The sequence below is a fragment of the Piliocolobus tephrosceles genome, chromosome 4, assembly GCF_002776525.5.
Source record: "Piliocolobus tephrosceles isolate RC106 chromosome 4, ASM277652v3, whole genome shotgun sequence".
Lineage (NCBI taxonomy): Eukaryota > Metazoa > Chordata > Mammalia > Primates > Cercopithecidae > Piliocolobus > Piliocolobus tephrosceles.
In genome coordinates, this window is record NC_045437.1 from 49,316,808 (window position 1) to 49,343,824 (window position 27,017).

The window sequence follows — 27,017 nt, forward strand, 5'->3', positions numbered from 1 at the left end:
GCTCTTACCTGCCCTTCTAGAAAAGAAATCAATCCTCAAGATTAAAAAGAACATGGACTCTACTATATGCATACCACAAATTTTTCCCACTTGTAATTTTCCATATTGTCAATTTAGAAAACATTACCAATTTATTCTGCTCAACTACATATCTTTTTTTTTGGAGACCGTTTCACTCTATCACCCAGGCTGGAGTACAGAGGCACAATCTCAGCTCACTGCAACTTCCACCTCCCAGGTTCAAGCAATTCTCATGCCTCAGCCTCTCCAGTAGTTAGGATTACAGATGTGTGCCACCAGGCCCGGCTAATTTTTGTATTTTTGGTAGAGACAGGGTTTTGCCATGTTTTGGCCAGGTTGGTCTTGAACTCCTGACCTCAAGTGATCTGCCCGCCTAGTGCTCCCAAAGTGCTGAAATTACAGACATGAGCCACTAAGCCCAGCATATGCTTGCCTTAATTCAAATAAATACATCGCTTGTCACCTGGATATCTTTGTATGAAAAATCTGACTGAAGGTTTATTTTATAAATATGTTTGTGTATGTATATCTATGTGTATGTGTATGAAACTTATTTTTGGCCTTTACTAAAAACAGTGAAAACATAAATAAATAATGTAAAAATTACTATCAGTGAAAAATGTAATTTAAGTCCATGGTGTACCAATCAATCCATTAACAAGAAGGGATGTTCCACTGACTAAGAGATGTTATGCAGTTTTTGTTCCCCCATCAAAATGCTATAAATGCTTTTCTTCCCAATGATTCCTTACTAACATAAACAGAAGGCAACACCAAAATCCTGATTATCCTCCCTTACCTTCTCTTTTCTCAATTCTTCTTTTAACATTTCCCTCAGTTTCTGGGCTTTGTATATTCGGTATCTGTCTGAGCACAGCTGTTTCTCTTTTGTTGGAGTGGCAGTTGGCTGTGCAGCCTCTTGATTAACTGTAGATAAGGGATGAGATTCTGAAGGAACACTGACACTAGCCTTAACCAGACTAGAAGTACTTGATATTCGCTTTCTTCTCTGTGAAACAGTAGGGGAAGATCTACTGGATTCTTCAACATCATTGTCACTACCAGTCTTTTCAGAACTGTTGAAATTAAAAAAGAAAAACAGAGGGCACCATGAATCTTCTGTTATACATGCTAGTTTTAAAACTTAGTCTGGTGAAAATCCAAAACTGCAATCTCGTAATTTAAAAAAAATTAATAACTTGAGATGTATGATAATTATGACAGGTTACAAAAAAATTTCTTTAGTAAATCTTTTAAATATATGTAAATTCTAATAGACTATTAATCTTTTTCAAATATAAAGTCCCTAGGCACATTAGAACACATAATTATAGGCTTAGTTCCCTCAAAACAAATAACCAAGTTACAGAACAAAGCTTAATCAACCTAATTTGAATTACTAAGTAAAAAAGTAACAATTTATAATTAAATTAATTTATATATAAACTTAAAAAAATTTTAATTCACTCTGACATTTTAAACTGGTCTAAACTACCGGCATTTTACTTATCACTACCGGCATTTTACTTATCAACCAGAGATCAAATCAAATATGCAAAACTTCAAACCTCTGAAATATCTGTATTGCAGTGTTTGAAGAAAAACATTTAGTTGCCAGGCGCGGTGACTCACGCCTGTAATCCCAGCACTTTGGGAGGCCGAGGTGGGCGGATCACAAGGTCAGGAGATCAAGACCAGGGTGAAACCCCGTCTCTACTAAAAATACAAAAAATTAGCCGGGCGCGGTGGCGGGCGCCTGTAGTCCCAGCTACTTGGGAGGCTGAGGCAAGAGAATGGCAGGAACCCGGGAAGCGGAGCTTGCAGTGAGCCGACATCGCGCCACTGCACTCCAGCCAGGGGGGCAGAGGGAGACTCTGTCTCAAAAAAAAAAACACATTTAGTTACAGTAACCAAAACCCAGTTCCCTTTGAGGCAGAAATCATTTATCTTTTGTCAGGTACAACGCTACTTATTACACCCATCAGAATAAACTCTTCAGTCAAAAAGTACTGAGTCACCCCAAATTGGATATTAGATATGGTACACCTCAGATATAAATATTTCAGGAATGGTCTATAAATGCAACTTAAGTCAAGAAAAGAGGTGGTATAAGTCAATAATTAAAAAGTCTACTTTTTCCATATTTTACAATTACTTATAAAAAATTAGAAAATGCCTTAACTTACAGAATAACCTTTCCAGGAAGACTTCAATTTAAATTCGTATCTTAGCTGTTATGACAATGTGACACATGCATTATCTGCATTTCACTCAATAATGTTGAATGCATAACGACAGAATATATATCCTATAGATTTTTACAACTAGCAAAGACCCACAAAAAAATAAAAAGAGGCCGGGCACGGTGGCTCACGCCTGTAACCCCAGCACTTTTGGCTGAGGCAAGTGGATCACTTGAGGTCAGGAGTTTGAGTACAGCCTGGCCAACATGGTAATTCTCTTCTTCTTTAAAAAATAAATACTTTATATTTTGAAAGACAAAAACACTTCCCTGCAAAGCACTCCAGAAGGATGAAAACTATGGTGACCTAAACTCTCAAATGAATAGTGTGGCTATTCTTCACTTCAGGACTGCCATACCCCGATTCTCCCCACCACCACTTGAAGACATGGTCTCCTCTCGGAGAATCTACAGACCGTGACAAAATCCACATAAGCCACACCCTGCAGGCCAGACAACCAAACTGCAGTTTGGAGTGGTTTCATCAAGCCTCAACTGAACGGCTTACTGCAAACGACAGCTGACTCCTATGATAAAATTCATTTGCTCAGCTTCCAGGTGACAGGCCCGGAGAGGCAGGGCAAATGAAAATTCTTCCCTCTGCAAGCTCTTACCTGCTCCTAGGAGCCTTTTCTTGGGGCTCCGCTCCACCGAAATCGACTGCGGGTACATCTGTGGGCTCCGCTGGCTTGGAAGCAGAGTCCGTGGCAGGCTCCGGCGGCCTGGGAGACTCCTGCCCACGCTGGGGATTGGGAGCTGTGGAGCCCCTGGCGCCTACACTAGGCCTGACATTCGGCTTCACGCTAAGGCGTGCCCTGCGGAACATGGCGGAGGCAGGGGGCCCGGGGAGGCAGCCTTGACGGCCGCTCACAGCCCCGAGCCCCGGCTGCTGCCCGGAAAGGGGATTAGGAACTACGCCCTCCCAACAAAGCCACACTACCAGCCCAGGGGGCAGCTACCGCAGTTTCACTCCGCCGCCGCCGCCTCCTCCTCTCTGCCGCCGCCGCCGCTTTTTCATGACCCTGCCACACACTGATGGCTAAATTTCACCCTCCTCCCAGCTCCCCCGCCCTCACAGGGCGCCGGAACTGATTGCGCCATCTGCCAGCGTCGCAGAATGACGTCAGACGCACAGCACTGGGAGCCATGGTAACTACCAAGCTACTGAGCCTGGGTTACCTGCGGACCAGAAATTGAGATGCAGAGATATTTGCTCTTTCTCCTCCAGGAGTCTTTAGGAGTAGTTGAAAAGAGGAAAAGAAGACAGTCGACTTCTCAGTTCAAACCTTTACTGGAAGTATTAAAATCGCTGGCCGATTTTGTTTTTAGAAGGTCATGAAGGGTTTGGAAATTCTAAATTGAGTAGACATAGATTAAATGCTGGTGTGAAGAAACTGATAATAGTTACCTCCCAGGAGAGGAATGGGTTTCTGGAAAACACATCGTGGTAGGAAGACCATTTATCGTACGCTCTTGTGTACTTTTTTGTTTTTGTTTTTTTCCTTTGAGACAGGGTCTTGCTCTGTCCCCTAGGCAGGAGTGGTACAGTAGCGCGATCTTGGCTCACTGCAGCCTCCACCTCTCGGGCTCAGGCGATTCTCCCGTCTCAGCCTCCCAAGTTGCTGGGACCACAGGCGCGCGCCACCAGAAACGGCTAATTTTTTTTTTTTTTTTTTTTTTTTTTTTTTGGTATATTTACTGAAGACCGGGTTCATTATGTTGTCCAAGCTGATCTTGAACTCCTGGGCTCAAGCGATCCACCCGATTTGGCCTCCCAAACTGCTGGGATTACAGACGTGAGCCACCCACGCCCCAACCTCCTTGTGTACTTTTTTTTTTTTTTTGAGACGGAGGAGTCTCGCTCTGTCTCCCAGGCTGGAGTGCAGTGGCGCGATCTCCGCTCACTGCAAGCTCCGTCGCCTCCCGGGTTCACGCCATTCTCCTGCCTCGGCCTTCCAAGAAGCTAAGACTACAGGCGCCCTCCACCACGCCCGGCTAATTTTTCTGTATTTTTAGTAGAGACAGAACTTTCTGTATTTTTCAGTAGAGACGGGGTTTCACCGTGTTCGCCAGGGTGGTGAACCTGACCTTGTGATCCGCACGCCTCCGCCTCCCAAAGTGCTGGGATTACAGGCGTGAGCCACCGCGCCCAGCCCTTTGTGTACTTTTTAACATGAATGTATCACCCAAGATCTTGCCACTATACTCCAGCCTGTTTAAAAATTATTATAGTTGAAACTTTGTAAATTATTGTGAGTATTCTTAATCTGCTTCAGGAAGTAGCAGTAAACAAGACGTTCTGGGTTTGGGAGGAGAAAATACAAAAAAGAAATGAACAAGATATTTTTAAAATGTATCAGGCCAGGCATGGTGGCTTATGCCTGTAATCCCAGCACTTTGGGAGGCTAAGGCAAGGCAGATTGCTTGAGGTCAGAAATTCGAGATCAGCCTGGCCAACATGGTTAAACTCCGCGTCTCTACTGAAAATACAAAAATGAGCCAGGCCTGGTGGTGCAAGCCTGTAATCCCAGCTATGGGAGGCTGAGACAGGAGAATCGCTTGAACCCTGGAGGTGGAGGCTGCCTGGAGCCAAGATGGCACCACTGCACTCCAGCCTGGGCAACAGAATGAGTGAGAATGTCTTAAATGAATTAATTAATTGCAATAAAATAAAATTTATCAAATGTCGTGAAAGAAATTTAAGGATTGAACGCTGGGCATGGCGGGGCACGCCTATAATCCCAGCTACTGAGGAGGCTGAAGTGGGAGGATCTCTTGAGCCCAAGACTTCCAGATCAACCTGCTCAAAACATTGAAACCCCTAAAAACAAACTAACGGCATGTGGTGGCTGTGATGGCTGCCACCTCTAGCCTCAGCCACCCGGAAGGCTGAGGCAGGAGGTCCAGGCTGCAGTAAGCTATGATAGTGCCACAGCCCTCCAGCCTGGGTGACAGAGGAAACCTCATCTCTAAAACAAAAATGTAATAATACGAAGAAAAAAAAAATGTACAGGACAGTGTGATAGGAATTAATGGGAGGGAGGCTGGTAGTAGAGTGGCTAGGGAAGTCCTCTATGATGAGAGGAAAAATAGCCAGAGCTGAGGTTGGCCTTGAAGGTATTGGGCCAACGTTTGAACCAGTGATTCAAATCCCCTGATTCATGGGAACTCAAAGGTGTGACTTTCTTCTTGGAAGGAAAAGAAAATCCTACAAGAATATGGTAATACATTAATAATAAAATGTCAAAGGAATAAAATCCTGAACTGACTGAATAAATAGATCACCTAAAGGGAGAACAAAAAAGAGGCAAGTGCTTTTGAGAGTAGGAAGGCAAGACTGAAAGCAGAGAAGAGAAAAGATATGTCTCTAAGACTATGAAGAAAATGAAGGTCTGGAGGCCAGGCACAGCACTTTGGGAGGCTGAGGCGGGTGAATCACTTGAGCCCAGGAGTTCAAGACCAGCCTAGCCAACATGGTGAAACCCTATCTCTACCAAAAATACAAAAATTAGCTGAGCATGGTGGCTTGCGCCTGTAATCCCAGCTACTCAGGAGTCTGACGTTGGAGGATTGCTTGAACCTAGGAGGCAGAAGTTGCAGTGAGCCAAGATCACACTACTGCACTCCAGCCTGGGTGACAAAGTGAGACCCTGTCTCAAAAAAAAAGAAAAAAGAAAAAAAAAAAAAAAAACAGAGAGAGAGAGGGAAAGGAAGAACGGAAGGGAAGGGAAGGGAAGGTCTGTGGATTCTGTGGGCTCCCTGCAATACTCTGGAAAAGGAACGGGATCTTAGTTTTCTCTAAAGAAGCTCAAGAATTTGAGAGAATACCCCGCTGCAGATGTCTCAGGAATCTTGGAGCCACTGCCAGGACTACACAACTTTGAACAGCATATTCTGATAGAAACCGAAGACACAGGGCCTTTCCCCACATGGGCTTCTATTCCACTTAAGAGACTAGGGCATTCTCCCAAGTTTTTACAGGTCAGATAGTAAATAGTGACTAAGATTTAATTTCCCACCAATAAAGGGATGGGATCAGAGTCAGATTAAGTTTTATTATTAAATAAAAAGTCATAAGACATTTGTTACACAAGTTTGTGGAGTAAATTCTCAGTGGCATCATAGTAATTTTTTAAATCTCTACTTTTCTCTGAGAGACATACCCAACACGTTTTGTGTACATGAGGTATATCATGTGTAGCCCTACGACTTAAAAACTGCAAAATTTTCCAGCTGCCAAGAAAAATGTTCAGTGACATTAAATTGAAAGAACATACAAAAACAACTCTACCACCTACCGGCCGGGCGCGGTGGCTCGCGCCTGTAATCCCAGCACTTTGGGGTGTCGGGGCGAGCGGATCACGAGGTCAGGAGATCGAGACCATCCTTGCTAACACGGCGAAACCCCGTCTCTACTAAAAAAAAATTAGCCAGGCGTGGTGGCGGGGGCCTGTAGTCCCAGCTACCGGGAGGCTGAGGCAGGAGAATGGCGTAAACCCAGAAGGCAGAGCTTGCAGTGAGCTGAGATCGCGCCACTGCACTCCAGCCTGGGTGACAAAGCAAGACTCTATCTAAAAAACAAAACAAGCAAATAACCAACTCTACCACTTACCTGCCAATCCCACCCCATTCCCTCTTTAGATGATCTTATCTCTAAAGATCTAGTAATCCTAGCTACTGGGAGGCTGAGGCACAAGAATTGCTTGAACCCGGGAGGCTGAGGCTGCAGTGTGTCGAGACTGCACCAGTGTACTCCAGTCTGGGCAATAGAGTGAGACACTGTCTCCAAAACAAAACACGGTGCCAGAAAGTCAATCTTTTCCTTTCAAGTTACTTCACTCAGTGGAAACAGACGTTAGCAGTATTAAGGAAGAAAGATGGGGTGTGGGGATAGGATAGTGATGTGTGCCAGGCTCTCTGAATTTGAAGGAATAATGACAGTAAGAGCTAACATATTGAGTGCTACCATATGCTGGGGACCTAGTACTTCACATACATTAATTCAGTTAATGAAGGAGGTACATACCTCCCCATTTTACAGATAAGAAAGCTTTAACATAATGAAATAGTGTCCAAGTTGACATAGCTACTAATTAGTAGAGATGGACTTTCAACCCAGACAGTTCATCTCCAGAGTTCCTCAGTCTTCACCTTCTTCACCTTCTCTAAAATAGACGATTGTATGAGGTAATAATTGAAGTTTGGTCGCATCTCCTTGAGGATTCGTTATCCTTATTACTAATGCTTTTGTACTGTATAAATGTCAGATCTTCCAAAATAGAAGTTTTTAAAATATAGGGCAATGTGGGGTATCCAAATCATCTCAGTTTGTAACAATGTTATCTTTTGTTTGTTTTTATTCTTGTGTGTGACAATGACAGAGGTGAACAATGTAATTATATGCCACATGAGCCACAGAAGCACCTCTACACGTGTTTCTACCAATGGCAGATGGTCCACAGCTTTTACCTAGGTTCTGAGGTTATTCTGGGCTATTCTGAATGGTGGTTAAGATTGCACTCCCTGCCATTCTCTCCCCACCAAACAACCTAAGCACAGAGTCAGTAGCCTAAAACTACTAAAGCACTGTGGATCGTGACAAGGGCACTGGGATAAACTGGAAAATAAATAGGCTTTAGAGTCCGTCTTAAATTTTATTCTCATAACAATTCCTACTCGGTTAAGTCTGTCTCTTCCGCAAAATGAAAACAATGAAGCCTACCTTGCAGGGTTGCGTTTAGAATGAGGAAGGAAAATATGTAAAGGATAAGCAGTGCCTTTTGCAGAGTACCCTCAATCTGTTCAGTTCCCATCCACCACTCTCCGCCTCCGCAAGGGGATGAATGAAAGCTAATGTTCTTTGCCAAAAAGTAATATATTGTAGAGTTTATTGTCATTTCCTATTAAAGAAAAAAAAGGTGGGGAGCTGGTGGAGCCCTGCCCCTGTGCCTGGTGCACAGTAGGGAAAATCCACACACGCCTATCCCTCAGTCAAAACACAACCCGCTTTCTGGGCTCTCTCTGGGATCTCCCAGGCAAGTGTTGCAGCAGGGCTCCTGGCGCTGCCAAGCCTCCACGAGCTTCGGAGCCCCGGTCGCGCACGCGCAGTGACGCGCCGGCCATGCCGCGGGCTGTGGTCTGGCCTCCAGTGGGCGGGGCCGCTGGCGGAGCAGAGCGTAGGCGCAGCCGGGCGGAGGGCCCACGCGGGCTTAGCCTTCTTGGACAACAGTGGTGACAGTAGCCCAGAGTGCCAGGGAGCCGTTGCTTTTCCCAGTTGCTCTCTTCCAGGCTCCCTCGGTGGTCGGCATGGCCCGTGAGTGTGCAGACTGGGGTAGGAAGCTGCGGGGAGCGTCCGGCGTGGGAGCCTAGCGCTGAGGCGCGGCGGGCGGGGGAGGCGGGGTCCGGCTGGAGAATCCCCTTGGGTCCCGCAGGGCGGGAATCCCAGCTTCAGTCTGCAGAGAGAGAGCTCGCGGGTAGTTCTGGTCCGGCTTCTCAGGCGGACGGGTTCCTGTCTCTTAGGTGCGAGTTTGTGCGGTAAAGAACACACCCCGGAGATGTAGACACGGCCGCCCGGGGAGGGTCCTTGTTTGGAGGAGGTTTATAGCTGATAACCTCAAGTCTTAAGGCCTAAAGAGGACGGGGAACTCCAGTGAGTCGCCTCCCTGGTTCTTTTGTTTGGCTCTCGCAGCTAATAGTCGAAAAAACAGGAGGCTTTAGAGCCGGTCCTAAATTTGATGCTCGTTTCTACTAGTCCTAGGTATTAGGTCAGTCTGTTCTGCAAAATGAGAACAATGAAGCCTACCTTGCAGGGTTGTGGCTAGAATAAGGATGTAAAGGGCCCACATTGCCTTTCGCAGAGTTACCTTCAATCTGTTCAGTCCCCATCCATCCCTCTTCGCCTCTGCATGGGGATAAGGATAACTCTCAAGTGATGGGCTGAACTTGTGATCTCTGTGTCTAGCTTTCTCCTTCCACCCACTCCCCTCAAAAGCCAGAACTTATTTTGCGATACTGGCCCAAGATTCGAGTATCTGTTTTAAAATATCTGGTATTTATAGCTAGTGACTACCTTGATTGGGATGATAATACTCTTAAGTCTTTAAGTGTTTGCCTTTAAGCCACTTCCTTTTTGTCAGATCTGGGAACACCATCAGTCTGTTACTCTGCTGGTTTATCTATTAAAACACAAACTAAAGATGCATTTAAACAAGACCTGTTCATTGGAATTATTAATAATTTTGGAGATGGGAAAAGAGCATGATTGTTTGACTTTGTAGGTGGAAATCAACGAGAACTTGCCCGCCAGAAAAACATGAAGAAAACCCAGGAAATTAGCAAGGGTAAGAGAAAAGAGGATAGCTTGACTGTCTCTCAGAGAAAGCAGAGGTAAGCGGTACTAATTTAATTCTAAAGTCGCTGACGTTGTGATTGAAGCCACATTTTGGGCTGGGTGTGTTTTATCATGCCTGTAATCCCAGCAGTTTGGGAGGACTGCTTGAAGCCAAGAGTTTGAGATCAACTTGGACAACATAACCAGCCCCTGTATCTACAAAATTTTTTTTTTTTAATTGGCCAGGCATGGTGGCACATGGTTGTGGTCTTGACTACTCCAGAGGCTGAGGCGGGAGAATCGCCTGAGCCCAGGAGGTTAAGGCTGCAGTGAGCTGCGATTGCACCACTGCACTCCAGCCTGGGTGGCAGAGTTAGACCCTGTCTGAAAAAAAAAAAAAAAGGCCTCATTTCTGGGGAACAAAAAGCATTTTGTTAAGCCCTCGGTAGATCAGGGCCTAATGATTTGTGCCAGGCAGATTAAAACCACGTGGGGTAGCCATCCCAACCCATAGATAAAGCACGTAAAGCTCTGAGGCTATTATTTGTTTCCCAGAGACTCATGCAGCTCCTCCACAACCATAAGAACTTTATAGGTTGGGCGCAGTGGCTTAAGCCCATAATCTCAACATTTTGGGAGGCCAAGGTGGGTGAATCACCTGAGATCAGGAGTTCGAGACCAGCCTGACCAACATAGTGAAACCCTATCTCTAATAAAAATACAAAATTAGCTGGGTGTAGTGGTGCATGCCTGTAATCCCAGCTACTTGGGAGGCTGAGGCAGAGAATCGCTTGAACCAAGGAGGGGGAGGTTGCAGTGAGTGACGATCGCACCATTGCACTCCAGCCTGGGTACTAAGCAGGAAACTCCGTCTCAAAAAAAAAAAGCTTTATTCAGCAAAATAACATCTTCCATATGCAAAACACTGTGAGGTGCTACAGTTGCAACATTTTCAAAGCAGACAGCCTACCCAAACTACTCTGGATGACAAGTGACTCAATTGTTAATATAATGATAATAGTTCTGAAGAAGCTGCAAAAAAGTATATGTATAATAGCTAGCTATGCTGATTTCTGAAGATCCATTGCACTGGAGAGAATTCATGTACATAGCCTTAATATATGACTATATGTGCCAATGTAAAACTGCTACAGAAATACTTTAGACTGCAGCTTAAGTAAAAAAAAGTACATTCATGTTTCTGAAAGAGCTAATCAAAGCTTAATTTTATTCTCAAATCATGTTGTCCATATGGAACTTGGAGGTTAAGTGAATAAGTGACTGCACGTGCTTCAGTGTGGCTTGTTAGGGGTTCTTAAGCCTGGCTGCACATTAGAATCACCTGGGAAACCTCGACAGCTACTCAAGCCTTGCCTTATACTCAGTTCTGATTTTTTGTTTTTTAAAAAATTGAATTACGATAGTTGTACATATTTTGGGGGTACATGTGATATTTTAATACCTGTATGTGGGCTGGGTAGTCCCAGCCACTTGGGAGGCTAAGGCAGGAGAATCACTTGAACCTGGGAGGCGGAGGTTGCAGAGAGCCGAGATCCTGCCACTGCATTCCAGCCTGGGTGACAGAGTGAGACCCTGTCTCAAAACAGCAAGAACAAAAGAAAACTGGCTGGGTGTGGTGGCTCATGCCTGTTATCCCAGCACTTTGGGAGGCTGAAGTGGGCCGATTACCTGAGGTCGGGAGCTCAAGACCAGCCTGACCAACATGGAGAAACCCCGTCTCTACTAAAATCATAAAATTAGCCAGGTGTGGTGGTGAATACCTGTACTGCCAGCTACTTGGGAGGCTGAGACAGGAGAATCACTTGAACCTGGGACGCGGAGGTTGTGGTGAACTGAGATCTTACCATTGCACTCCAGCCTGGGCAACAAGAGCGAAATTCCATCTCAAAAAAAAAAAAAAAAAACCTGTATGTGTAATGATCAAATCGGGGTAATTGGGATATCTCTATGCTCAAACATTTATCTTTCATCCAGTTCTGATTTAATTGGTCTGAGGTCGAGCATTAAAAAGCACCCTAGGTAAATTTTATTGTACTTAGGTTATACCTTTTTTTTTTTTTTTTTTTTTTTTTGAAGACACAGTCTTATTTTGTTGCCTGGGCTGGAGTGCAGTTGTGTGATCTTGGCTCACTGCAACCTCTGCCTCCAGGGCTTAAGTGATTTTCCTGCGTCAGCAATCCAAGTAGCTGGAATTGCAGGTGCCCACCACCACGCCCGGCTAATTTTTGTATTTTTAGTAGAGACAGGGTTTCACCATGTTGGCCAGGCTGGTCTCAAGGTACTGACCTCAAGTGATCCACCCACCTCAGCCTCCCAAAGTGCTGGGATTACAGGCGTGAGCCCCGCGATGGCCCAGTTATACCTTTTTTTTTTTAAATTTTTTTAAATTTATTATACTTTAAGTTCTAGGATACATGTGCACAATGTGCAGGTTTGTTACATAGGTATACATGTGCCATGTTGGTTTGCTGCACGCATCAACTCGTCATTTACATTAGTTATTTCTCCTGGTGCTATCCCTCCAGCCTCCCACCCCACCCAGTTATACCTTAAACTGAACTTAAAACAGCTCCCAGGTGATTCTGATGTGCAGCCACTAGTAAGAATCATTGATTAATGAGATTAAAGACCTTAATTTAAGGCAAAGGTCCTGACACTTTTTTTGGTTTTTTTTTTTTTTTTTTTTTTGGAGATGGAGTCTTACTCTGTGACCCAGACTGGAGTGCAGTGCCATAGTCTTGCCTTTCTGCAAGCTCTACCTCCCAGGCTCAAGTGACCCTCCCACCTCAGCCTTCTGAGTAGCTGGGACTACAAGGGCACACCACCAATCCCAGATAGTTTTTGTATTTTGGGTAGAAATGGGGTTTCATCATGTTGTCCAGGCAGGTCTTGAACTTCTGGGGTCAAGTGATTTGCCCACCTCAGTCCCCCAAAGTGCTGGAATTACAGGTGTGAGCCACCATGCCTGGCCCTAACATTTATTATTAAAGTGATAAGCTTTGCCTTCAATTTCTGTTTACTCACATTAGACTAAAAATGAACATGATATATATAAATCAGTGACCTTGCAGTAGTATTTTTATTGGAGAACCTAGTCTAGCTTGGTTCAGAAATTGTCATTGTTGGCCAGGCGCAGTGGCTCATGCCTGTAATCCAAACACTTCAGGAGGCCGAGGCGGGTGGATCACCTGTTGTCAGGAGTTTGAGACCAGCCTGGCCAACATGGTGAAACCCCGTCTCTACTAAAAATACAAAAATTAACTGGGCATGGTGACAGGCACCTGTAATCCCAGCTACTCAGGAGGCTGAGGCAAGAGAATCACTTGAACCCGGGAGGGGGAGGTTGCAGTGAGCCAAGATCGCGTCATTGCACTCCAGCCTGGGGGACAAGAGCGAGACTTCATCTCAAAAAAAAGAAAGAAAAAGTAATTGTCATTGTTTACCAAATATGCACTCCTTATTAAGTTCTGTACTAGATGTTCTATATGCATTACTTATTCATCATAACCCTGAAAAATGGTATTAACACTAATGTGTAGAATAGGAAACTGAGGCTCTAAACTTCAGTAACATTACTAAGGTCATACAGTAAGCACAGCAGAGCTTGGTTTCAGATAGGGAAGTAACTGTCATGGTTGTTTTTCCACTGTACTTCATTTCTTTGTAGCTGTGTTGTTTTCTTTTTTTTAGTGAAAGCAAGTTTATTAGGAAAGTAAAGAAATAAAGATTGGCTACTTCATAGGCAGAACAGCCTGTAGCTGTGTTATTTTGCCTTTTCTTTATTTTTATTTATTTATTTTTTTTGAGACTGAGTTTCGCTCTTGTTGCCCGGGCGGAGTACAGTGGCGCAATCTCGGCTCACCGCAACCTCCACCTCGTGGGTGCAAGTGATTCTCCTGCCTCAGCCTCCCAAGTAGCTGGGATTACAGGTATGTACCACTATGCCCGGCTAATTTTGTATTTTTAGTAGAGATGGGGTTTCTCCATGTTGGTCAGGCTGGTTTCAAACTCCCAACCTCATGTGATCCACCTGCCTCAGCCTCTCAAAGTGCTGGGATTACAGGCGTGAGCTACAGGCCTATTTTGCCTTTCTTCTATTCCTTTGTTTTTGCTATTGGCTTTACAGAAATGTCTTACTGTCATGGCTGTAGAAATCAGTTTAGCAGTTCCTCAAAAAGTTAAAACAGGCCAGGCTCAGCAGCTCACGCTTGTAATTCCATCACTTTGGGAGGCCGAGGTGAACAGATCAACTTGAGGCCAGGAGTTCGAGACAAGCCTGGCCAACATGGTGAAACCCTCTCTACTAAAAATACAAAAATTAGGCCGGGCGCGGTGGCTCAAGCTTGTAATCCCAGCACTTTGGGAGGTCGAGACGGGCGGATCACGAGGTCAGGAGATCGAGACCATCCTGGCTAACACGGTGAAACCCCGTCTCTACTAAAAAATACAAAAAACTAGCCGGGCGAGGTGGCGGGCGCCTGTAGTCCCAACTACTCGGGAGGCTGAGGCAGGAGAATGGCGTAAACCCGGGAGGCGGAGCTTGCAGTGAGCTGAGATCCGGCCACTGCACTCCAGCCTGGGCGACAGAGCAAGACTCCGTCTCAAAAAAATAAAAAAAAGTAAAAATAAAAATACAAAAATTAGCTGGGCGTGGTGGCACATGCCTGTAATCTAGTGGGAGGCTGAAACAGGAGAATCACTTGAACCAGGGAGGTGGAGGTTGCAGTGAGCAAAGATTGTGCCACTGCACTGCAGCCTGGGCAACAGAGCAAGACTCTGTCTCAAAAAAAAAATAAAAAATTAAAAAATTTGAAATATGAGCTTAGTAAGTCAGAGTTGTAGGACTTTAACCAGAGCCAGTAGAGTGCTTGACATACAGTAGATGTTGAATACATGGCCGTGTAGTCTATTTTTAAAATATGGGTCCATGGACTCATTCATGAATCACCTAACCAAAGTAGTCTGGTCATAGTTCACAGTTTATTTGGCATGTGTCAGTTTGACCAGAGATGAAAAGGGTTAAGGGCCGGGCACGGTGGCTCACGCCTGTAATCCTAGCACTTTGGGAGGCCTTGGCAGGCAGATCACGAGGTCAGGAGTTCGAGACCAGCCTGGCCAATATGGTGAAACCCCGTCTCTACTTAAAATACAAATATTAGGTGTGGTGGCGTGGTCTCTAGTCCCAGCTACTCAGGAGGCTGAGGCAGAAGAATTGCATCAACCCGGGAAGCGGAGGTTGCAGTGAGCCGAGATCGTGCCACTGCACTCCAGCCTGGGCGACAGAGCGAGACTCCATCTCAAAAAAAAAAACGCCGGGCGCGGTGGCTCAAGCCTGTAATCCCAGCACTTTGGGAGGCCGAGACGGGCGGATCACGAGGTCAGGAGATCGAGACCCTCCTGGCTAACACGGTGAAACCCCGTCTCTACTAAAAATACAAAAAATTAGCCGGGCGAGGTGGTGGGCGCCTGTGGTCCCAGCCACTCGGGAGGCTGAGGCAGGAGAATGGCGTGAACCCAGGAGGCAGAGGTTGCGGTGAGCTGAGATCCGGCCACTGCACTCTAGCCTGGGCGACAGAGCAAGATTCCGTCTCAAAAAAAAAAAAAAAAAAACAAAACAAAAACAAAAAAAAAGTACCCTGGGCCGGGCACGGTGGCTCAAGCCTGTAATCCCAGCACTTTGGGAGGCCGAGACGGGCGGATCACGAGGTCAGGAGATCGAGACCATCCTGGCTAACATGGTGAAACCCCGTCTCTACTAAAAAATACAAAACACTAGCCGGGCAAGGTGGCGGGTGCCTGTAGTCCCAGCTACTTGGGAGGCTGAGGCAGGAGAATGGCCTAGACCCGGGAGGCGGAGCTTGCAGTGAGCTGAGATCCGGCCACTGCACTCCAGCCTGGGCGACAGAGTGAGACTCCGTCTCAAAAAAAAAAAAAAAAAGTACCCTGAACATCCAGCTTTTCTTTAGTGTAATCCAGTTTCAGTGACTAGCTTTTGGGCTTTTTTGCTTGTGAGAAACTGAAATCCTTCATAATATCTATGTTCTAGTCATAGATACCAGTTAGGATATCTAGGAGAGTTCATAAAATGCCTCTTCTTTGAAGAAAAAAAATTAGAATGAATTAACTAGTTAACAGCCAGGAGTAATAGCTATTATTTCTACATGTAGCTGCCTAATGTCAGACACTTTTATCTATTCATAGTGATTCCTTGTGACAACCTTGATACAGATTGCTCGGATTTTGTAAGGGCTTTGAGGTTATTTGCCCAAGGTCATTGTAACAGAGATGGTATTCACAGTAAGATATGACTTCGAAGTCTTTCCAGTCTTTGTCTTTCCATTTTGTCTCCAGCCATGAAAATGGAAAGACAAGAATGTTTATATCATCTTTTCAATTGTCTTCTAATACACTGAATGGGTTATGTGTAGAAAACAAGTGAGAATATAAAATTGGTTTTTCTGTAACAACTTATAGACTTTTCCCTCATTGTAGGGACTCTGAGATCATGCAACAAAAGCAGAAGGCAGCTAATGAGAAGAAGTCTATGCAGACAAGAGAAAAGTGATGACTGGCTATTTGGAAAACCTGGGTGCTACTGCCAACTGGGTGTATCACAAACTCTAAGATCAAGATTTTGTAGAGTGGACAGTCATTACATATGTTATAACTTATCCTTTAAAAACTATTTTAAACTTTACCCTTTCAGCTTGACTTAGGCGATATTTTAGAAACAGTCTTCAAAGAATAAAACACTAACCATGCATGTGACATATTGGTGAATATTATTTTTATTATTGAACATTCATATATAATTTATTAGGTAATATCAGATAATAGGATCTCTTATGTAATAAAGAATCTTTGTCATCAGCTTTGTTAACGTAGTTTTTTTTCCTCACAGTTTCTAAGGATAAGGATAAAGTAGATCTTTGAAGTAAACTTAAATATATAATAGAAGTTAAGATCTATTTGTATAATTTTGCTCTGAAATCAACTTACAGGACCAGGCGCCGTGGCTCATGCCCATAATCCCAGCACTTTGGGAGGCCAGAGTGGGCGGATCACTTGAGGTTAGGAGTTTGAGACCAGCCTGACCAACATGATGAAACCCTGTCTCTACTAAAAATACAGAAAAAAAATTAGCCAGGTGTTGGCGGCACATGCCTGTAATCCCAGCTACTCGGGAGGCTGAGGCAGGAAAATCGCTTGAGCCCAAGGTAGGGGTTGCGGTGAGCAGAGACTGCACCACTGCACTCCAGCCTGGACAACAAAGTGAGACTCTGCCTCAAAACAAAAAACAAAAACAAACCAACTTACAAAGCTTGCTTGAAGAATTTACAACAGATACTACAAACCACTGGAATAGAAACTAAGTGCATGTAAACTGAGGTCTCAGTTCTACTTATAACTTTAACATTTTTTGGAATGGAGTACCATATTTTCTGTTCTCAGCCTCTTCTAAAACTTGAGTCTTGATGGTAGTTATAAATTTGGAAATATGTAACCTGGAGAAATTAAGGTTTGAGACCTTGCTGCATTCTGAAGTAAACGCAAAACTATGTCAAAGAGAATAAAAATGCCATTGTAGTAGTAAATAGAATAACTTTAAAGTAAGTATTCTACAAATACTTGATTTTTCACATAATGCAGTTTAACAGATTTTTCTGATCATCCAATATGTCAACCACTATCTGAATGGACAGATCTTGAAGAGTTAGCCTAATATAATAATATCTTGTGATATGTCTCTTACCAGTGGTACCACCCAAAAATAGGATAGAATTTTTTGTGTCTAATATTGAATTAGACAACCAGGAAGTTTTTTTGTTTGTTTGTTTTTGTTGTTGTTGTTTTGAGACAGAGTCTTGCTCTGTTGTCCAGGCTAGAGTGCAGTGGTGCCATCTCGGTTCACTGCAACCTCCGCCACCTGGATTCAACTGATTCTCCTGCCTCAGCCTCCTGAGGAGCTGGAACTGCAGGTGTACGCCACCAGACGCAGCTAATTTTTATATTTTTAGAAGAGACAGGTTTTCACCATGTTGGCCAGGCTGGTCTCAAATTACTAACCTCAGGTGATCTACCCCCTTCTTGTCCTCCCATAGAGCTGGGATTACAGGTGTGAGCCATCCCACCCAGCTGAAGTTTTTTAGCCTGAGTTTTTATCTTCATATTAGCCTAAATTTTTCATTAAATTAAAACATTGTTCTGGATCTTTGGTTAACTTTAGTCTTCAGAATATTCTATGATGGTAGTCACAAAGGCAAAAAGATTACAGTAGGTTAATTTGTGGGCCTGCTTTCTGTAATTCTGTCTCCAGAATTTATTTCTACATAGAGTAACAAGCCATAAGTTGTTTTTTTTTTTGAGACTGTGTCTTGCTCTATTGCCGACGCTGGAGTACGGCGGCACAATCTTGACTCACTGCAACCTCTGCCTCCCGAGTTCAAGCAATTCCCTGTCTCAGCCTCCCAAGTAGCTGGGATTACAGGTGTGCACGACCGCACCTGGCTAGTATTTTTGTATTTTTAGTAGAGACAGGGTTTCACCATGTTAGCCAAGCTGGTCTCAAACTCCTGACCTCGAATGATCTGCCTGCTTCAGCCTCCCAAAGTGCTGGGATTACAGACATGAGCCACCATGCCCAGCCCTGGAGAATAATTTTTATTATTATTATTATTATTTTTATTTTTTATTTTTTTGAGACAGAGTTTCGCTCTTGTTGCCCAGACTGGAGTGCGTTGGTGTGATCTTGGCTCATCGCAACCTCTGCCTCCTGGGTTCTCCCACCTCAGCCTCCCAAGTAGCTAGGATTACAGGCATGAGCTACCACACCCAACTAATTTGGTGTTTTTAGTAGAGACGGGGTTTCTCCATGTTGGTCAGACTGGTCTCAAACTTATGACCTCAGGTAATCCACCTGCCTCGGCCTCCCAAAGTGCTGGATTATAGGCGTGAGCCACTGTGCCTGGCCTTAGGAGAATAATTTTAAAAAGTAAATTCATGTAATGACTTTATTTAGTTTGGATATTCTTAGGGCTTGTTGCTAAAGAAAGGTAAAATTATTAGGTGAGATAGTACCAACTTTAGAATGTAATTTGGAAAATACCAAACTCCATGGAACCTCCCCTTTAAACATCAAAAATTGTATTTTGCATCATTCTCAAGAGAAGGTAGTGCATTATCATTAGCAATTTTCAGTAAGTCCTGCTGAAAATGAGAAGTAGCAGCCATTACTGCCGAAGATACACTGTGGTCCATTTTATCAGTTCCTTTTTTTTTGAGACAGAGTCTCACTTTGCCATCCAGGCTGGAGTGCAATGGTGCGATCTCCGCTCACTGCAACCTCCATTTCCATGCCTGGCTAATTTTTTGTAGTTTTAGTAGAGATGGGGTTTCACCATCTTGGCCAGGCTGGTCTCGAACTCCTAATTTCAAGTCATCCACCCACCCAGCCATCAGTCATTTATTTTTGAATGCCTCTTGTTAGTAGCATGTGTAAGAAATTGTGTTCCATTTATCAAACTCTAGCCTGTTTTTGAAAATAGGGCTAAAAGGGAACATTGATTTCTGACATTTTCCAAAAACTTAAAAAAATTTTATATAGGCTGGGCACAGTAGCTCACGCCTATAATCCCAGCACTTTGGGAGGCCAAAGCAGGTGGATCACTTGAGCTCAGGAGGTTGAGACCAGCCTGCGCAACACAGCAAAACCCCATCTCTACCAAAAAAAAAAAAAAAAAAAGTTAGCTGGGTGTGGTGGTGCACGCCTGTAGTCCCAGCTACTTAGGAGGCTAAGGTGGGAGGATCACCTGAGCCCAGAAGGTCAAGGCTGCAGTGAGCCGAGATTTCATCACTGCCTTCCACCCTGGGCGATAGAGTGGGACCCTGTCTCAAAACATACACACACACACACTCTCTCTCTCTCTCAACTTAAAAATACTTGGTCTGTTATTTTTATGAAATTGTCATAGTTATCTCTTAGACCAGAGTTGAGTAAGAACATTTATTATATTGCCTCCTACAACTTTATCAGCTAATGTATTTGCTATGTAACAATTACATATTGGAATATATTATCTTTAGAGATGGCCAAGTCATAAAACTGTCACTGAGAAAAGGAGAATGACAATGTGTATCCTCAAATCTACTTCCCTATAAATTCCTGAAAGATAAGAAACTTACCACAGGTTTTTTTTTTTTTTTTACAACTTCACTTCTTTTTTTCTTTCTTTTTTTTTTTTTGTAGGCAGAGTCTGGCTCCATCGCCCAGGCTGGAGTGCAGTGGCGCCATTTTGGCTCACCACCAGCTCCGCCTCCCGAGTAGCTAGGACTACAGGCGCCTGCTACTACGCCCGGCTAATTTTTTTTTTTTTTTTGTATTTTTAGTAGAGAATGGGGTTTCACCGTGTTAGCCAGGATGGTCTTGATCTCCTGACCTCGTGATCCGCCCACCTCGGCCTCCCGAGGTGCTGGGATTACAGGCGTGAGCTACCGCCCCTGGTCCCACACCTTCACTTCCTAAAAACAAAAAAAATCTTTTACATAACAGTAACTATCTAATGCACACTAAAAGTTTGTAAATAGCCTGCTATTGGATCATTTGCTTTGAAAAGTTGAGATATTCAAATTTGATTATAACATAACTTTTGTAGAAATACACAGCCAGGTGCAGTAGCTCACACTTGTAATCTCAGCACTTTGGGAGGCTGAGGTGGGAGGATCTCTTGAGGCCAGGAGTTTGAGACCAGCCTGGGCAACATGACAAAACCCCGTCTCTATAAAAAACACAAAAATTAGCCAGGTGTGGTGGTGCACACCTGTAGTCCCAGCTACTTGGGAGACTGAGGTGGGAGGATGGTTTGAGCCTGGAAAGTTGAGGATGCATTGAGCCAAGATCATGCCACTGCACTACAGCCTGGGTGACAAAGTGACACCTTGTCTCAATACTAATTTTAAAAAGGCACCTGTAATCCCAGCACTTTGGGAGGCCAAGGCGGGTCACGAGGTCGGGAGTTCAAGACCAGCCTGGCCAATATGGTGAAACCTGTCTCCACTAAAAATACAAAAATTAGCCAGCTATGGTGGAGTGTGCCTGTAATCCCAGCTACTGAGGAGGCTGAGGCAGGAGAATTTCTTGAACCCAGGAGGTGGAGATTTCAGTGATCCGAGATTACACCACTGCATTCCAGTCTGGGTGACAGAGCAAGACTTCGTCTCAAAGAAAAAAATAAATAAACAAGGCCGGGCGCGGTGGCTCAAGCCTGTAATCCCAGCACTTTGGGAGGCCGAGACGGGCGGATCACGAGGTCAGGAGATTGAGACCATCCTGGCTAACATGGTGAAACCCCGTCTCTACTAAAAAAATACAAAAAACTAGCCGGGTGAGGTGGGGGGCGCCTGTAGTTCCAGCTACTCCGGAGGCTGACGCAGGAGAATAGCCTAAACCTGGGAGGCGGAGCTTGCAGTGAGCCGGACACTGCACTCCAGCCTGGGCGACAGAGCCAGACTCAGTCTCAAAAAAAAATAGTGTCTCACACCTGTAATCCCAGCACTTTGGGAGGCTGAGGCTGAGGCGGGCAGATCACCTGAGGTCAGGAGTTCAAGACTAGCCTAGCCAACATGGTGAAACCCCGTATCTACTAAAAATACAAAAAATTAGCCGGGCGTGGTGGTGGATGCCTGTAATCCCAACTACTTGGGAGGCTCAGCCAAACGAATTTCTTGACCCCAGGTGGCGAAGGTTGCAGTGAGCCGAGACTGTGCCACTGCACTCCAGCCTGAGCAACAGAGTAAGACTCTGTCTCAAAAAAAAAAAAAAAAATTCCATTCCACATACTACTCTTGCTATTTTACCAGTTGGACATGACTGCTTGCTGGTACATAAGTGCCGGAACATTTCCTTGAAGCAGTCTGGCTGATTCTTTGTGTTCACAAGAAATTTACCTACCAGCCTGGCTATAATTGACACAATCCTATTGAATACTTTCCTTTTATGAATATATATCACGTAAGTTTTGCCAAATACTTTTTTTTTTTTTTTGGTCAAAGGCTGTAGCCTTATACCACTCAAAGGGGCTGTTAAGGTAGCTTGTGAATGGATATTTCACACAGAGTTATGTATTTAACCCATTTCCTGTTTAGAAAAAAAAAATACAGCTCGCTGCCAGCGCTCATTTAATTTTACATAAACACACTCTTTGAGGTTGATGCCAATTAATTTTCAATGTGAAAAAAAAATAAACTGTTCTAAGAGTTATTTCTAAACAGAACTTGTCTCTAATCCTAATATAACAGAAATGTATATGATATTACATTAGGATTTGAGGCAAGAGCATTCTTGGGGCAAACGGGAAATGGGTTAATATATACTTGAAGTAATGTAACCCATCTATCCTGATTTCATGATATATTGGAATTTTTGGTTGCAAGCAACAGGATCAGATTAATTAACTTACTGATTAAAAAACTTATTTGAAAGAATGAGAGACTCCAGCGTCATGGAGAAGTTGAGGACTCAAGGCTTTGGAAAGGTCAAGAATTGTAACAGTTTCAGGTATCTTAAGAGTAGGTGTTATGAGGTGTTTTGTTTTGTTTTGTTTTTTTCTCCCCTCACAGTGCTGATATCAGGTTGAAATTCTGACAAGTATATTTAGCCTTTATTTCACTTGGAGTGCCTCCAACTGAAGTTATATGGGTTAGGTACCCATCCCTCAGCAAGAGGAAGGCAAGTTGATGGTAAAACCAAGACTATGTCTAGTAAGGAATAGGTGGTCCCCTGTATTAGTCCATTCTCATGCTGATAATAAAGGCATACTTGAGACTGGCTAATTTATAAAGGAAAGAGGTTTAATTGACTTACAATTGTCTACGGCTGGGGAGGCCTCAGGAAGCTTACAATCATGGCAGAAGGGGAAGCAAATGCATCCTTCTTCACAAGATGGCAGGAATGAGAAGTGCAAAACAAAAGGGGAAAAGCCCCTTATGAAACCATCAGATCTCCTGAGAACTCACTCATTATCACGAGAACAGCATGGAGGTAACCACCCCCATAATTTAATTACCTCTCACCAGTTCCCTCCCATGACACACGGGAATTATAGGAGCTACAATTCAGGATAAGATTTGAGTGGGGACACAGCCAAACTATATCATCCCCCCAAAAAATTTAGGATTCTTTGCCAAAAGAAGGGAGAATGGATACTGAGCAAACTAAAACAATAGATTTTAATCCCTCTTATTGAAAGCTAAGACTAAATTTTAAAAATTGTATTTTTTTTTTTTTTTGAGATGGAGTATTGCTGTGTTGCCCAGGCTGGAGTGCAGTGGCGCAATCTCGGCTCACTGCAACTTCCACCTCCCGAATTCAAACAATTCTCCTACCTCAGCCTCTCGGGTAGCTGGGACTATAGGCGCACACTACCACGCCCAGCTAATTTTTGTATTTTTAGTAGAGATGAGGTTTCACCATATTGGTCAGGCTGGTCTTGAACTGACCTCAGGCGATCTCCCCACCTTGGCCTCCCAAAGTACTGGGATTACAGGCATGAGCCACCACGCCCAGCTAATTTTGTGTTTTAAGTAGAGACGGGTTTCGCCATGTTGGTCAGGCTGGTCTTGAACTCCCAACCTCAGGTGATCCGCCAGCCTTGGCCTCCCAAAGTGCTGGGATTACAGGCATGAGCCACCGTGCCCAGCTATATTTTTAAATATAAAAATTAGCCAGGCATTGTGGTGGGTGCCTGTAATCTCAGCTACTCTGGAGGCTGAGGCAGGAGAATCACTTGAACTCAGGAGGTTGCAGCGAGCTGAGATCACACCTCTGCACTGCAGCCTGGGTGACAGAACGAGATTCCATCTAAAAAAAGAAAAAAATGTATTTTTAAAAATACATGATATGGCAAATCATGAAGGTGGTAAGTATCTGAAGTGTGAGAAATAATCATGCAGCTTATGCAATTTTTGTCTCTACAAACTTTTGAAACCCTCAAACGGCAATGCTTGCTCATTATAGAAAATCTGGGAAAATACAGTAAGTTCTAAATATCCATAAATTCTAAATAGCAGCTCTTTGAAAACTAACTCCTTGGGCATTTATCCCAGTGAAATAATAAACAGCCAGCATTTGAAATGTATATTTCAATGACTCGTATATGAATACTATGTTCAGATCACAATAAAAGACATTTCCAGCACCATCTTAGATAATGCCTCCCAACTGATTATCACCATAAATAGTTTTGCCTGTTTTTGAATTTTATATAAATGGGATCACACGGTATGTGCTGTAGTGAGCCTAGCTTCATTCGCTCAACATTATGTCTGCAAGAATCCTCTATTTTGCTGCTACGCAGGAGTTCAGCCTTTTTCACTGCTGTATACCATCCTGTTATATGAATATACCATAATTTAGTTACTCTACATTTCATGGATCTTTGAATTGCTCCCACTTTGGGGCTGTTATGAATAATGCTACCATAACATTTTTATATATCTTGTGGTGGTCTTAAACACGCTATCTACTGAGTATATGCTAGGAGTGGAATTGCTGGGTGATAGGGTATGTGTCTATACACACATATACATACATTTTTTAGTAGGTACCATCAAACAATTGCATTTTTGTTGTTTTTGTTTTAGTTTGTTTTTAATGACCATACCATTTTACCACCATCAATAAATGAAGGTTCCATTGCTCCATATCAGCATTAGGTATTATCAGTCCTTTATCCATATTGGTGGGAGGTAGTGGTATCTCACTGTGGTCTTAATTTACTTCTGTATACTTAATTTAAATACACTCAATTTATATACACACACGTATACTCTCTCAGCCTTCAATAAGCCAGTCTCATTCCCCTGAACTAACCAATGTTAAAAATGGTATACTTCTCTCAGTGCTCATGCAAACATGCATACACACACATACACATAAATAAGGGATGTGGGAATGTATTTGATTCTGAGAGCTGCTGTAACAAATTACCACAAACTTATTGGCTTAAAACAACAGAAATATTTCTGTTCACAGTTCTGGAGGCCAGAAATCTGAGAGCAAGGTGTCAGCTGGGCCACACCTCCCTCTGAAGGCTCCAAGGGAGGATCCTTGCTTTCCTCTTCCAGCTGCTGGTGGCTCCAGGTATTACTTGGCTTATGGCAGTATAACTCCTATCTCTGCCTTTGTCTTTGTGGTCTTCTTTTCTGTCTTCTTCCCTTCTTTTTATGAGGACTTTTGCTATTGGATTTAGGTTCCATTCTAACCTAGGATGATCTTATCTGGAAATCCTTAATTGCATCTACAAAAACTATTTTCTCAAATAGTTCATATTCATGCATATCAGATGGACAGATGTATCATTTTGGGGTCTGCCATTCAACCCACTACAAGGAGTTTTTTTAAACAAAAATAGGAAACTTAGATGTAACTTAGCACTTTTTTTTTTTTTTTGAGACAGAGTCTCGCTCTGTCACCAGGCTGGAGTGTGGTGGTGCGATCACGGCTCCATGCAATGTCTGCTTCTGGATTCAAGAGATTCTCCTGCCTCAGCCTCCGTAGTAGCTGGGATTACAGACATGCACCGCCACACCCAGGTAATTTTTTTTTTTGAGACAGACTCTCACACTGTTACCTAGGCTGGACTGCAGCAGTGGCGTGATCACTGCTCACTGCAACCTCTGCCTTCCGGGTTCAAGTGATTCTCCAGCCTCAGCCTCCCAAGTAGATGGGATTACAGGCACCTGCCACCACGCCCAGCTAATTTCTTGTATTTTTAGTAGACACGGGGTTTCACCATGTTGGCCAGGCTGGTCTCCATCTCCTGACCTCGTGATTCACCCGCCTTGGCCTCCCAAAGTGCTGGGATTACAGGCATAAGCCACAGCCCCCGGCCATAAGTTAGCACTTTAAAAAAGAATAGCCATGTTGGGCCTGGCGTGGTGGCTCATGCCTGTAATCTGAGCACTTTAGGAGACTGAAGTGGGTAGATCCCTTGTGCTCAGGAGTTCAAGACCAGCCTGGGCAACATGGTGAAGCCCCGTTTCTACTGAAAATACAAAAATTAGCTGAAGGGAGGGGATAGGCCGAGTTCCGGGTGTGAGGGGGCCGCTAGGGAGAGCAGAGCAAGGCAGCTGAAGGCTGGTCAGAGCCCCGATCTTCCAGATTGAGGGCCTTACCCAGAAGCTGGACCCCAAGGAGATGAAACGGAAGATGCACGAGGATATGATCTCCTCCATACGGAACTTTCTCATCTACGCGGCCCTGCTGCGAGTCACTCCATTTATCTTAAAGAAATTGGACAGCATATGAAGATTGGACATCACATGTGAATGCATGATATGAGGAATCTGGTTACAGTTTCTACTGCCCTCTGCAAGTAAATAGGCCCAGAAAGGTGTAAGAGACTCTTTGAATGGACATAAAAATTCTGCTTGTTAAGAACAAGTTTGGCTCTGGTAACTGATCATAATAGCTAAAACATAAAAATATTTGAGAAGTCTGAAACAAGGCCTCCTGGTCATGGTGTGCCCTTATGCCTGTGACATTTGGCCTCTGTGAATATTGATATAATTGTAGATAATGTCAAACTCCATTTTCTAGCAAGTATTAATAATTAAAGGAAGTATGTCTGAAATGGCACTGTCTTGTCAGTCATTTCTGTTTACCCTTCTATCTGGAGTATATTTATGAAGAGTCCCTTATAAATTATGTTTTACGGACATCAGCACATAACCACAATGACATTTAAGCACAGGATCATTAGTCTACATTTTATTTTATTATTATTATTGTTGTTGTTGTTTTTTTTTTTTGAGATGGAGTCTTGCTCTGTCGCCCAGGCTGGAGTGCAGTGGGGCAGTCTTGGCTCACTGCAAGCTCCACCAACCGAGTTCACGCCATTCTCCTGCCTCAGCCTCCTGAGTAGCTGGGACTACAGGCACCCGCCACCTTGCCTGGCTAATTTTTTGTATATTTAGTAGAGATGGGGTTTCACCGTGTTAGCGAGGATGGTCTCAATCTCCTGACCTCATGTTCCGCCTGCCTCGGCCTCCTAAAGTGTTGGGATTACAGGTGTGAGCCACCACGCCCGGCCCATTAGTCTACATTTTAAATAAACATACCAATTAAAAAACAAGCCAAAAACAAAAAGTAGCCAGGTGTGGTGGCACGTGCCTATAGTCCCAGCTACTTGGGAGCTGAGGTGCGAGGATCACTTGAACTCAGGACGCAGAGGTTGCAGTGACGCAAGATGGTGCCACTGCACTCCAGCCTGGGTGACAGTGAAACCCTGTTTCCACAAAAAGAAAAAAAAAATAGCCATGCTTATACTTCAGTACTTACAGATTTAACTTTAGTATAGATGTACAGTAATTTATTCAATCATTTCCTTACTCCTAGACAATTAGGAT

The 27,017-nt window shown here is 43.9% G+C and overlaps 2 protein-coding genes and 1 pseudogene across 4 annotated transcripts in view; 2 read left to right on the forward strand and 1 right to left on the reverse strand.

The window, feature by feature from the left end:
* Positions 1-3,353, reverse strand: part of BDP1 (B double prime 1, subunit of RNA polymerase III transcription initiation factor IIIB) — a 117,162-nt gene extending 113,809 nt beyond the window's left edge. The window contains exons 1-2 of the mRNA XM_026454425.1: positions 2,878-3,353; positions 821-1,097 (exon numbers count right to left, since the gene is read on the reverse strand). Coding sequence (XP_026310210.1) covers positions 821-1,097; positions 2,878-3,089 — 489 coding nt within the window. The 5' untranslated portion in view covers positions 3,090-3,353. The remainder of the gene's footprint in view (positions 1-820; positions 1,098-2,877) is intronic.
* Positions 3,354-8,363: 5,010 nt separating this feature from the next.
* LOC111539907 (small EDRK-rich factor 1) lies at positions 8,364-26,247 on the forward strand. 2 transcript variants are annotated; one of them, XM_023207939.2, is made up of 3 exons: positions 8,364-8,576; positions 9,541-9,649; positions 16,107-16,484. In XM_023207939.2, the coding sequence occupies exons 1-3, from the start codon at positions 8,570-8,572 to the stop codon at positions 16,177-16,179; spliced, it is 189 nt and encodes a 62-aa protein (XP_023063707.1). In that variant the 5' UTR covers positions 8,364-8,569; the 3' UTR covers positions 16,180-16,484. The 2 variants fall into 2 exon arrangements, with proteins under 2 accessions (XP_023063707.1, XP_023063706.1); XM_023207938.2 differs by lacking the exon at positions 16,107-16,484 and adding an exon at positions 24,643-26,247 and having other exon boundaries at positions 8,370-8,576.
* On the forward strand, positions 25,744-26,246 carry LOC111539947 (annotated as a pseudogene). Its single transcript, XR_002730842.1, has one exon. The product of XR_002730842.1 is annotated as a mitochondrial import receptor subunit TOM5 homolog pseudogene (transcript).
* Positions 26,248-27,017: the final 770 nt, after the last annotated feature.